We start from the raw sequence: 13,839 nt of genomic DNA, 5'->3' as shown, positions 1-13,839 counted from the left end.
CGTCAACATACACACCGACTATTAAGAGATCAGCTCCAATTTTCTTTCAGTATACCGCTTGTTCTTGCGTGCACCGGTGAAACTTCGTCTTTAACAAAGTTCAACTTTGTATTCCACGCCCTCGGAGCTTGCCTTAAGCCGTACCAACGCTTTGGATAGTTTGTATACTTTTGCTCCTCACCCTTTTAAACAAAACCAAGTGGTTGAGTAACAAATACTTCTTTTTTTAACTCGCCATGTAGGAACGTGGATTTGACATCAAGGTGATGCAATTCCCAACCTTCGTTCGGTGCGAGAGATAATAACAAACAAAACGTTTCGAGTCTAGCCGCTGGTGTGAAAACCTTATCAAAATTGACTCCGGGTTGTTGAACATAACCCTTTGACACGAGCCCCGCCGTGTGCTTATTAAGCGAGCCATCCGCGTTTCTTTTAACCTTGAACCCCCACTTTAAACCAATCAGCTTTGCATCACGTGGTAAGTCAGTTAACTTCCACGAATTATTTTTATTTACCGAGTCAATTTCATGTAACGTCCTCATTTCTATATCGAGAGAATAAAATATTATGGGATTATTTTAGTTATCGTATCGTGTAGCGTCAATTAAATTAATTAAATAATATATAAAAGCATGAATAATATTAATATGGTTGAATGGACTTAAAAGTGATTTGGGCCTAAAAGCCCTAAACCCTAATTTAATCCTTATCATCCCCTTATCATCTCACAACCTCCTGTACTCATTCCATCCTTTCAATTTCCATTCAAGATTTAGTTTAATTACATCAAAAGTTAAGATATTATATTCATTTCATTCATTACTTGTTAAGATTATTAATATATAACCGAGTCAAACCGACATAAACAAATCGACATAAACAAACTAAGATAAACGAGTTCCACCAAAGAATAATTGTAATAGATTTGGCAAAAAGAATAAATAATACAAACAATAAATCGTTACAAACGGGTCTTGTTGAAAACCCGTATCCCGATAGTTGGCCGGAGAATGAGATCCGAACCCGAACTGCTCGGCTAAGGGTTCGAACCCGAGCCCAGATCTGAGCCATAGTAAGTCTTGTGTTCAAATCCCTATGAAACCGACCCCGTCCGACCACCGGTGAACACCCAAAAACGGCCAAAAGGCAGACCCGTCAGAACCTCCATTCGACAAAGTTGAATTCACATTGCGTGCGAAACCCTCTATGCGAATCTGTGAGTTTCGCATATCAAGCGAAACCCGATGCGAAACCCTTTATGCGAAATCCCATGCGAAACAGGCTTCTGTGATGCGAGGGTGGTCGCCGGAAAGAAAGGGGACCGACGGTGGCGGCGGCGCTGTGGGAGTGGAGACGGAAGGAAGTGTGGTGACGCGGTGTTTATCGAGGACTACCGTTGTCATTTAAGATCCGGCCGTGGTGGCCGGAAATAGAGGGTGGCGGCGGTGGTCTTCATCGAAAAAAAAAGAAAAGAAAGGAGAAGAGAGAGAGAAGGATGGGAAGGTGGGGAGTTAGAGTTTGATGATGATGAAGTAGTTGGTTGATAATAATAATAATAATAATAATAATAATAATAATAATAATAATAATAATTGTAATACTAGTAAATTATTAATGATAAATAATAATATAATAATAATGTATAATACCAACAAAGAAGTTATAAAGATGCAAGAACTTGAATGAACTCGGACCCGAGACCCGACTCGTCTATAACCCGTAACCCTCCCTACGCTAGACCAAGAATTTATGGGACCCGCTTAAGTAACACTTGAACATAAAAGCTCGTCCTATCAAAGAGAGAATCGAAAGAAACACACGGACGGAAGATAAACTATAAAACATTATCGTGATATAATGCAAAGTGTGAAGACGAGGACTTAAGACAAGTTAAGAATGTGAACTAAAATAATAAAGAAATAAGATAATAATAAATACAAATACAATAATAATGAATGCCGTTAAGAATGCAAACTAATCAAGATGATTCGTTAATAAGATAAAGTTAAGTGCATTAAATGAACATGAGCAGTTAAGGATGGTTACATGTCGGTTCGGTTGACTTGGAAGTTAACCCCGTTAACTTAGAAATGAATGACAAGGAATTATAGAGGATTAATACGTGTATGTTATTAACAGTTAGTTGAGCTCAGTCAAAGAAAGGCATTACAATTAAATCAGAAAGGAATCATCTACATGTGAGTTCTAGCCCCCTTTTTCCTTTAAACGTTTTTGGGGCTGGATGCATACTCCTATGTGAAAGAATAGATATATGTGACCTTAGTACATGACAATGTATCTTGTAAGAATGTGTTTATATATATTAATTTATATATATATATATATATATATATGTATATATATATATATGTATATATATATATATGTGTGTGTGTGTGAATGTTGAATGATAGCTAGGATAGAAAGAGTTAAGGAATATATCCTACTGATGCTTGTGTAGAAGGTTATACGATTATTAATGAGTATGAATGCTATGTATAGAAGAATGTGTATAGGTTCATGCGTAGAGCCTTCGGGCCTCATGCATGCAGAATAAGTTAGGATGGCAAATCCCTCTAACTTTATAGGGCTCGGTTAAGAGCAAGGAAGGCTCGGTTAAAAGCAAGGAAGGCTCGGTTATGAGCAAAGATAGGAAGGGCTCGGTCATGAGCAAAGATAGGAGGGCTCGGTCATGAGCAAAGATAGGAAGGGCTCGGTTATGAGAAAAGATAGGAAGGCTCGGTTATGAGCAAAGATAGGAGGTTCAGTTATGAGTAAGAGTAGGAGGCTCAGTTACGAGCAGGCGTATAAGAATATAGTTATGAAATGATTGATAGACAGACATAGAGGAAGTAAATAAAGAATTATAAACGCTATGATATATATAAATGTTTGTAAGATGGGATTTGCTTATAAATCGTATGTTGTGAAAACGAAGAAACGTTAGAACTCACTCAGCGTGTAGCTGGCTTTTAGTATGCATGCAGGTATTATTGATGACGTGGCAAGCTTGAGGCGCATACAAGGCTATCTATATTGAAGAATAGTTAGAGCATAAGGTTGTTATATAAAAGGTTTAAATTTCCGCTACGATTTGTATAGACTTCCGCTGTAACAAACTGAGTTTATGAGTAAATCCAACGCTAAGTAGGGTTACTGGGACCGGAGCCTTACATTTCAATACGCATTGCTTTCACCCACTCCGGTTTCGATTTTGCATCATCAAAACAAACTCGTTCATCATCAGCAAGCAATAAAATATCTTCATCAATCATACTCGAATTCAAGACATAATCATTAAAACGTACAGGGGTAACTGTGGCTCTAGAAGATCTTCGAACAGCCGGCTCCGATGTAACCGTGTTGCTTGTATCATCCGGGCTTGTTGGAGCATTTTTGACTATCGGTTATTCATAGTCTTCTTCACCCACGTCACCACTTGAAATCGCAGAGTTTGACCCAGGGCTCGACCCGATGTTTTCGGTATTAACAATTCCTTCTCCGGTGTCAATTTCATCACCAAAGTTAACCCAAAACATACCAGGTGATCGATCCTGCTCGTCGATTATTTCGGTACTTTTACCCCAATTCCAAACTTGTTTTTCTCCAAACTCCATGTTACCCGCTCGACTCATAACAATTTTTCTAGTCCATGGATTGTATAAACGATACGCCGTCGAACCTTTCTCGCTTCCAAGATAAACTAAACGAGTCAAACGATCGTCTAATTATGAATATGATAGGGACCGATTCAATATTCCAAGTGATAGACCCTTTGAGCAAGTTGAACTCCAAAGAAATAATAGAAAGAAGTAATGATTTCACTTCAATTTTCTTCATGTGAGGGAGTTTCCTATGGCGCATAATTACCGTTTTCAAATAGGTAATGGTGAACTTCGTTAGTGCTATAAGGCCAACCTAGGGTCGTGATAAAACCCATTTTGTGCATGATAATACAATTGTATGTGATCAGAAATCCCATTGATAGGAATCTTCTTGAATGAGGGATGAGTACGACTGTACGAGAATGAAAGCAAGCTAAATGAACGTTGGTTTGTACAGGTTGGGTACAAACAATGCTGAAATTCAGAAAATTTAATAATAAGTAGATACATATTATATTTGAATACATTTTCAATTTACAAACATATATTATCCTAAATTGAGATGTTATTAACCGTCTAGAGATCAAACTGTTGTGACAGTTAGGGGCCAATCACAACCGTTTGTGGTGTATGTTTTAGCAGCCATAATTCGTTACCTGGTACAAATTAAAATCTAATCCTAATAATGTTTATGACTCTAATAAATTAGTTAGTAACGTTAAATTGGTGAGCATTTTTGTTTTATTAATTTGGAAAACTCAATTAGAATATTAGATTGTTGACTGATGACTCGTTTGAGGAACTGAGGCCCAAAATTAAATAAAAACATCCGGCCGATTAGGCGAAGCTGTCCAGAAGACAATCTTGGGAGTTGGGACAAATCCCGCATCTCCATGTGATAAATCACACGAGTTATACCATCCACATGGGTAGCCCGTATACCACATTTTAGACCACGATCGAAATTAGTGCTTCGAGCCAATATAACCTCTGTTGCGAAGGTAGTTGTGGATGGCTGGATTCATGATGGATTTAACTGACTATAATAGTTTGAATTTATTGCAATCATTTTAAGTTTTATAGCAAAAGAGAAAGTGTAGCCGGCGGTGGGATTCGTTTGCATCCAGGTTGATTCTGGGGTATTTATGTTTTCTTGATTTCTTTTTTCACGTTAAGGGGTAAAATAGTCTTTTCTATAAGTTGATGGAAGTTAAAACACTAGTTGGTGAAAACAACCAAACTTGTTATGGGTTGCAAAACAATAAGTACCAAAATTGTTGTAAATAGCAACGAAATATGTTATGATTAAAATCAAGAGGCTGAAATACCAAGAAAGACTTCCAAAACTTCAGCATCACACAAAAGAACCGCAACGAGCTGACCACATCTAGTCTTCCCACAAACCACAACAATCCTTAAAACAAAAATCAACCGTAGCACAATGTACAATAAATCAAAAACAACCCACAACAACCACTTTGAACATCAGTATATAACTATAACCAATTGATATATTACATGGAGCATACATAAGAAACATTGTTAACCTTGGGTAACCTATACCATGACTGTATCAGGGAACAACAGGTGGGTCCCAAACTACCACCCATGTCCATGTAGAAATTATTTATAACCAGCATTTCAGCTGATATTGGAACAGACAAAAAGAACATTAAACAAGCTACAAATAAGTGACTCACAAGAAATTCATGGCTACTTATCTTGGTCCTGACAGAAGAGATGACGACAATCGTGTGAAATCTTTCTCGTCTGCGGCTGCTATATCATGAATTTTTATATCTGTGAAGTTGTAATCCAAGTTCGATTCAACATTCATTCCTCCTTCTAGCACCTTAACCACTACCGACATTGAAGGCCTTCTTTTAAAATTTGTTTGTAAACACCATGCAGCCACTTTCATCATCTCAACCACTTCTATACTATGTGCCTGCATATCTTCACTATGTGTGTCAACCATATCTAACAATGTTTCTTGTTCCCAGCATTTCTGAAAGACAGAGAGCAAGTGCCAGCTTTCTTCTGGTTGGGATCTATCGAAATTTTTTCTGCCACATAGGATCTCAAGGAGAACAATACCAAAGCTGTATACATCCACCTTTTCTGTGATAATCGAGCTCCACCATTCTGGAGCAATATAGCCAGGCGTTCCTTTTATGGTAGTCATCACTTCGGTTTGAGTTTTGTCAATGAGCTTAGATAACCCAAAGTCAGATACTTTAGCATTGAAAGCATTGTCTAGAAGAATGTTTTGAGGCTTAATATCGAGATGCACAATTTTTTGCCTACATTCTTCATGGAGATATGCCAAACCTTTGGCTATGTCAAGAATAATATTCTTTCTACATTCCCATTCGAGTATGTGCTCTCGAACTCCATGGTAGATCCACCGATCTAATGACCCATTACTCATGAAGTCATACACAAGAAGTCGTTGTGATTTCCAAGCACAAAATCCTCGAAGTCTTACCAAATTCACATGGTGAATGCTGCCAATGGATTGAACCTCAGCTAAGAATGATTTTTTAATCTGTGAAAGGCCTTCAAGGCATTTTACTGCAATCTTGGTGCCATCTCCGAGAGTCCCTTCAAAAACTGATCCAAATCCTCCTTCACCAAGCTTTTTACTAAAATTCTCGGTGGCGATTCTTAACTCTTCATAGAGAAACCGAGTCGGCATTCCTGGCACTTGGTCTAAATACTCTTCCTCCGTTTCAGCATCTCTTTTTCGTTTGTGGACTATGTACACTATAAAGCCTATGCCCACAACAAGCACAAGCACAAAACTTCCAATCGTAAAGCCTACAACTCTTGCAACTTGATGTGATCTTACCTTTTGGACTTTTATGAAAGCTAAATATTTATAGCCATATGCATCCGAAGTCTTCATTGTAAAAAGCTCTGAAGATAAAAAACATAGTCCATTTGAGACATTTGAATAATACCGAAAAAAAGCAGCTTTGCATGAGCAATTATTTAGACATGCTTGTTTGCAAGTCTCCATATTCGCCCTCTTCAAGTCGGGGGCAGTCGAGGTGGAGGTAGTGAAGTAGCGGACGTTCTTAAGTGTGATAAAATGTTGATGTTGTGTAGAATTACATGTGAGTGGATTAACCTCATAGCAACCCCGGTTGGGTTGGAACTCTTTCACTGGTCTAAAATAACCTGTTCCGGGACAACTACATTGTTGATTAGTGGAGCAAATGGAATTTCTTCCGCAAACCAAAGGATAAGTACAATATCCATAAACCAATCTTTCGGTAAGATCTGTTACTTCTGTACCCCTCGCAAACACTTTCAAATGCCCATCTGGCATCAGTCTCATATATTCGCCTGATGATGCCTCGCCAATCATAAAATCAGGATCACTTGGGTCGGAGGAGCGAAAGAATAGTGCCAAACTCCCATTCAAGAACATAATGTATCTTCTTTCTTTATTTGTGCCCTTGCCATAACCCAACTTACTGTAATAGGCTTGAGGTGGGTTTGATTCAATATAACCAAACAAACCTTTATCCGTGACTTGAAGAGAAAACATACCTTCTGACAAATTGGTTAAAGAAATACTAGATATCAGTTTTTGGCCTTCATACAGCTTTTGGCCTGGTAACAAACAGTCGGTTGGGTGATCAAAAGATTGCCAGACTACCGAGTTCTGATGATCGAATAACACCAGATTTCCAGTATCAGTTATGTTCATGCCAACAACTGATTTCCCAGAAGTATTGGTGGTCCAGACTATGCTTCCATCTACATCTTGTAACACCAAGTCTCCGGCTGCAGTGAAATTCAGTATCGCATTCTTCCCCACCGGATGGTCTCGGTTGGCTGACCAAACGGGTGTATCAAGGTCAATGTTTAAGTAAAACCAATAATTTGGATTAATGAATGTGCCAAAGATGTAAGAGGTACAATCACTTCGACTTACACAAAAGAAACCACAGCCGACACGAGATGCATTGGTTTTTCTCATGAGGACAGTCGAGTCATTGCTGCTGGTGGTCCATGTAGTTGAAAGATTTGCTGTAGCGTGGTATTCAGGAGTAGCCGAGTAGCAAGTTGACATGATGAGTAGAAAGAAGGCAAAGAAGAAACTAGAAATCCTCATGATTGATGAACTCTATGAAGAATACCCCATCTGTTATAAGCCTTCAATAAATTAAGTCATTGCTATAGTTGACTCAGTACAGCCACCATGTTGGACTGTATTAATAATGATTGTCATTTGTCTGTGCATCATTAATGCATGTTAGTTTTCATTATAAATGATGATATTAAATATATTTCCCGAAATAATTGAAATTTAATTAAAATAATGAGAGAAATTTGGTGTTGGTTCGAATGATTTTTTTAAAATTATTAATTTTGGTCTAATAGTTAATTTTAATTTTTTGTGGTATAATAGTTTCAATTAACTATCAGCTTTAGTCTAACCCACTAACGTCATCCATCAACCGTTAGTTAATACAACTTTGAGGGGCCTTTTTTTAAAATTTTTCACAAACTTTGAATTCATAAGAATATTTCTTTTTTCTACTAAATATAAGTTTTATATTTTTTGTCATTTTTAACTATTATTGTTTATTATATTTGTTTATATATAATTATATACCTTTTTATTTTTATTATTTTTTTTGAAACTGGAGCTTTTATGCAACTGCATATTTATTTATATTTGAATACTTTTATTTTTACTATTTTAGTCGTAATAGTATTTAGGCTTTAAAAAGCAGAATATTTATTTTTTAAGTTTCATTTTAGTTTTACACTTCTATTAGCATAAATGATTTAAAAAAATTAACTTTTCTACTTTTATTTTTCGGTGGTAAAATGTGTATATATTGATTTTATATTGTTTTTTTTAAACTTTTCAATTGACGGAGAGTCGTTGAAAATCTGTTTATTAATTTTAATTCTTGTTTTGTATAAGCTTTTTCAAACAACTAAATTTTTGTACTTTATATTTCATGTCTTAATTACCATACCAGCCCATCAAAATGGGAATAACTTCTTGGTTTGCATTTAATAATGGTCCATAATTTAACATAAAATCATACTTCAAAATAAAACTAAATACAATGTTTTTTAAATCAGCATATTATTACAGTTATAAAAGGTGAAAAAAATAAAAGTATTTAAATATAAACTTGCATAAAAGCGTCAGTTTTGAAAAAAAATATTTTTTTAAAAAATAAAAAGTGTGTATATAAACAATTATAAGAAACCATAATACTTAAAAATAATAAAAAGTATAAAACTTATATTTAGTAGAAAACCCAAAAATTCTTATGATTAAAAGTTTGTAAAACATACAACCCCCCCCCCCCCCCCAATCAAAGTTATATTAACTAACGGTTGGTAGATGGCATTAATGGGTTGGATAGTTAATTAAATGAAGCTATTGCCATAAGACTAAAATAAACTATTAGACAAAAATTGATAATTTTAAGAAACCACGTGAATCAAAATCAAAGTTCTCTCTAAAATAAAATAAGATTAAATGTGGTGATTTTAGAAAAATGGAAACTGGTCATTTTAATTGATAATAATTATTTATGTTTAGTTAAGGCTTCTTAACTTGTAACAAATAGATATCATTATCTTCCCAAACACATGAAGATTCAACTTGTTTTTGGTCTTAAAGTCATTTAAACGATTGATAACATTTTTATATATTGTTTACGTAAAAGATACGTAACATATTTTCCACATGTATATTTCCGGCTAGCTTACAGCTTATTCATTATAATTCATCCAGATTGTAACCCAAAATAGTAATCAACAATTTTAAGTAGTGGTGCTAGATTTTATTGACAAAGTACTATTTAAATTATGTAATCCTATATAATGTCGTCATACATAAATAATTGATAGAGTTTACATATATAATATTTAGCTTCAATATTTTCCGAGGACTATTATTATTACTTTTAAAAAAAGTTAGCTTTTTGAGAGTTTTGGAAAAGTATTTGTTTTACACTTTTACAATATTGTCAAATCATTAATCTTTGAAATGTAGGCCAAAAACAGTTATTTTATATCTAAGTCTAAAATCCTGCAGCCAACCCACCCGGTGAGCAGGGCCGGCCCTTATGCTTTACTAGGTGAAGCTAAGGCTTTAGACCCACCAATTTTTTGAGGCCTTAATCTCAAAAGAAAAGTTAATACTTTTAATTTATATATAGGGTTTCATTTGATATAATTGCTAAACAATCCATTCTATTGTGTTGGTAAATTTCCAATGTTGTTTTGCCTTGAGCTGGGATCGATCCCATTTCCCATACCTTTATTTTCTTTTTTGATCCTAACAAAATTTTAACTCAAACGCTTGAAGTTGATAAGAAATTCAATTTTTTTTTCTAGTTTCAAGTACAGATTATATTATATTTATAGTTGCCTAATAGATTTTTCTTTCTTAAAATAAAAGTTAAATCAATATTTTTTTAGTACCGCAAGTAGATTTCATTTCTTTAATAGAGACTAATTTAATAACTTGAACATATGCATTAGCTCTTAATTGCAGATAAAACTTGTTTCTAGTTTAGAAGATTAAATTTAGAAATTATGTCATGAATTAGTGTCTAAGGAGAAATGAAACTATTTTTCATTGTATATTTAACTTATTTATGTCATTGAATGTGAAGCAAAACGAATAAAATTTGGTAAGTACAAACCTACATTTTTTATATAAGGGCCTCGGATTCTTTGATTGCTTTAGGTCATTAAAATGGTTGAGCCGTCACTGCCGGTGAGAGACCGGACCGCTATCTTCCGTGAGCGGTGTGCCCATGCTGGAGTCCGACCAAAACCCTTTGTAGTTCTCCGTTTGCTGCGAGTCCGATTTCGGTCATTTTGGTCAGTTTCTTGAATTTTCTTTATGTAATACGAACCAAATTGGGCCATGATTATGTGTAACCTTTTATTGTTAGTAACTTTTGTTCAATATTTTCAGACCCGGCCCGGACATCGACCCGAACTCCTTACCGGGTCAAAGGTCGGACCGACCCGGGAGGGCGGACCGGTGTTTGACCCGGATGACGTCATAAATAATTTAAATATATATTTACATATATATATAATTCATATACATATAAAAAATAATAATAACCAAAAATAATAATAACAACAAACTTTAATGTTTATTGATGTTTTATACATTGTTTTTTAAATATATATGATTTATTTTTGATCAATAGAGACATCAATAAAGCTTGGTTGGTTGGCTTATGTGTAATTATTAAAGCTTCTATCTTTGAAATGACCCAAGTTTGAATCCTGGCATGCACATTTCATTTTGGATTTTATAAAAAATGGGTTTTACCGGTCCACTCGCCGGGTCAACCGGTCCGACCAGTCCGGGCCGACCGCCACCCGTGAAACCCGGCCGGGTTTTTAGAAACGTCCAAAATACGTTGACCCGGCCCGGTATAGGGACCGGGTCCCGGTCCGACCGGCCGGGTTTCAAAACACTGCTTTTGTTTAAGTCCGCACACATAGTTAATATTCAAGTGACAGATGGCCCGTCTTCGGCTGCAAAATGTTATGTCTAAGACATGTAGAAAGCGAATGCAGAACAGTGACATGGTATATATTTAATATAGTACAAGCATAAGCAGCTAAAACCATAATAATTTGAAGTTATTACAACCATTTAATCTGTACTCACAACAAAATTAATATAGTACAAACATAAATCCAATTTAGATCGAAAAAAGTCAATGAAGACCAACTTTAGCTTGAAACAAAATGCAAAAGCATAGAATGTTTAGCAGGAACCTTTAAACCTGCTTACTCACCTTGGCCCAGATAGAACATAAGCCAACAATGGTGTTAAATCTTTTTCCTTGCTGTTGTTTCTTTGTAGTCTCGGACCCGTGAAGTTATAATCCAGGTTTGATTCAATGTCCATTCCTCCTTCTAACACCTTAACGACCGATGACATTGAAGGCCTTCGGGTATAATCTGTCTGTAAACACCATGAAGCCATCTTCATCATCTCCACAACTTCTATACTATTTATTTGCATATCTTTAACCGTGTCTAACAATGTTTCTTGCTCCCAACATTTTTGAAAAACACGGAGTAAGTGCCAACTTTCTTCTGGCAGAGACCGGTCAAAATTCTTTCTTCCACACAAGATCTCTAACAGAACTATTCCAAAGCTATACACATCCACCTTTTCAGTGATAACTGAGCTCAGCCATTCTGGAGCCAAATACCCAGGGGTTCCTCTCATTGTAGTCATCACTTGGGTTTGATTTCTATCTATGAGCTTAGACAACCCGAAATCAGATACTTTGGCGTTAAAATAGTCATCTAAGAGTATGTTTTGAGGTTTAATGTCCAGGTGGATGATCTTCTGCCTACATTCTTCATGGAGATATGCTAAACCTTTCGCTATATCAAGTATGATTTTCTTTCTGCATTCCCATCCAAGTATCTGTTCTTGATTTCCATGGTAGATCCACCTGTCTAAGGCCCCGTTACTCATGAAATCATACACGAGAAATCTTTGTGATTTCCATGTACAGAACCCTCTAAGTCTAACCAGATTCACATGGTGAATGCTGCCAATTGATTGAACCTCAGCTAGGAATGATTTCTTAATGTGTGAAAGGCCTTCAAGTCGTTTCACCGCAATTTTTGAGGTGTCTTTTAGACTCCCTTCGAAAACTGATCCAAATCCTCCTTCACCAAGCTTTTTACTAAAGTTCTCTGTGGCGGTTTTCAGTTCTTCAAAAGAAAAGCGAGTTGGCATTCCTGGAAATTGATCTAAATACTCTTCCTCTATTTCGGCATCCCTTTTTCGCTTGTGGACTACGTACATAATAAACCCTATGGACACAGCAAGCAGAAGCACAAAGCTTCCAATTGTAGAGCCTATAACTATTGCAACACGATGTGATCTAACATTCTGGACTTTTATGAAAGCTGAAGCATTAAAATAACGTTGATCAACAATCTTCATTGTAAATAGCTCTGAAGGTAAATAGCATTCTCCACTTGAAGCATTTGAAGAATGCTGAAAAAAAGCTGCTTTGCATGAGCAATTGTTTAGACATGCTTGTTTGCAAGTCTCCACATCCACCCCTTCCATGTCAACAATAGAGGTGAAGTATATGGTGTTCTCGAGTTTGATAAATTGTTGATCTTGTGTAGAACTACATGAGAGTTGAATAATTTGAGAGCATCCCTGGTTGGGTTGGCCATCGTTCACTGGTCTAAAGTATTCTTTTAGGGGACATATACATTGTTGACTAGTCGAACAAATGCCATTCCTTCCGCAAGCCAAAGGATAACCACACTCTCCTATGTAAGTATTTGTAAGAAGATCAGCTACCACCGTCCACCCTTGAGATTGCCATTCAAACACATTCAAATGCCCGTCTGGCATCAATTTCATGTACTGAATTGATAATGCTCTTTGTATGGAAATCACACCAACAGGATCACTTCGCTCGTAAGAATCTATGAAAAATGACAAACTCCCATTCAAGAACCTAATGTTTCTTCTTCCTTTATTTGCATCATTGATATATGCATACTCAAACATACTGTAATAGGCTTGAGGTGGGTTTGATTCGACATAAGCAAATACACCTTTATCCGTGACTTGAAGAGAATACATACCTTCCTGACCCGATGAATTGGTTAACAAAACACTAGATTTGAGTTTCTGGCCTTGAGACATCTTTTGGCCAGGTAACAAACAGTCTGTTGGGTAATCAAAAGGTTGCCAAACCACTGAGTTTTGGTGATCGAATAACACCAGATTTCCGGTATCTGTTAAGTTCATGCCAGCTACGGATTTTCCTGAAGTATCGGTGGTCCAGACTATGCTTCCATCACCATCCTTTAGCATCAAGTCTCCGGCTTCAGTGAAATTTAGAACTGCATTATCCCTGACCGGATGATCTCCATTGGCTGACCAAACGACTTCAGACTTCCAGCTAAATTCGTTGGTTCCAGAAACGAATATGGCAAATATGTAAGTAGCACGGTTTCTTTCATTGAAGTCGCAAGAGGCTACACAGAAGAAGCCACATGCGAATTGAGCTACATGGGTTCCTCTTAGGAGCATGGGTTGGCCATACGAATCGTTGTTGGTCCATGTGGTGGAAAGATTTGCTGTGGGATATGATCCAAAAGGCTGAGCAGTGGGTGATAACATGAGAACTAGAGAGAGCAAACAGAGTAAACTAGAATTAATCCTCAT

General features: G+C 36.3%; 1 protein-coding gene across 1 annotated transcript; it reads right to left on the bottom strand.

Moving 5' to 3' along the window:
• Positions 1-5,211: 5,211 nt before the first annotated feature.
• On the bottom strand, positions 5,212-13,839 carry LOC143626537 (G-type lectin S-receptor-like serine/threonine-protein kinase SD2-5). The gene is made up of 2 exons (XM_077096600.1): positions 12,948-13,839; positions 5,212-7,673 (listed from the first exon to the last, which is right to left on the bottom strand). The coding sequence occupies exons 1-2, from the start codon at positions 13,837-13,839 to the stop codon at positions 5,323-5,325; spliced, it is 3,243 nt and encodes a 1,080-aa protein (XP_076952715.1). The 3' UTR covers positions 5,212-5,322.

This window comes from Bidens hawaiensis, unplaced genomic scaffold (assembly GCF_021521415.1).
Source record: "Bidens hawaiensis isolate Kalapana, Puna unplaced genomic scaffold, B.hawaiensis_p1.1 tig00004412_1, whole genome shotgun sequence".
In the NCBI taxonomy this organism is placed as follows: domain Eukaryota; kingdom Viridiplantae; phylum Streptophyta; class Magnoliopsida; order Asterales; family Asteraceae; genus Bidens; species Bidens hawaiensis.
The sequence above is the reverse complement of the archived record's forward strand: the minus strand, read 5'-3'. Positions and strand labels throughout refer to the sequence as shown.

Excerpts from the sequence above, each read along its gene's own strand:
- LOC143626537 (XM_077096600.1), bottom strand. The coding sequence starts at position 13,839 with ATGAGGATTAATTCTAGTTTACTCTGTTTGCTCTCTCTAGTTCTCATG. Across the intron at positions 7,674-12,947 it reads GGTGGTAGCTGATCTTCTTA|CGGCTACTCCTGAATACCAC; the intron begins CAAATACTTACA and ends CAACTTGCTACT.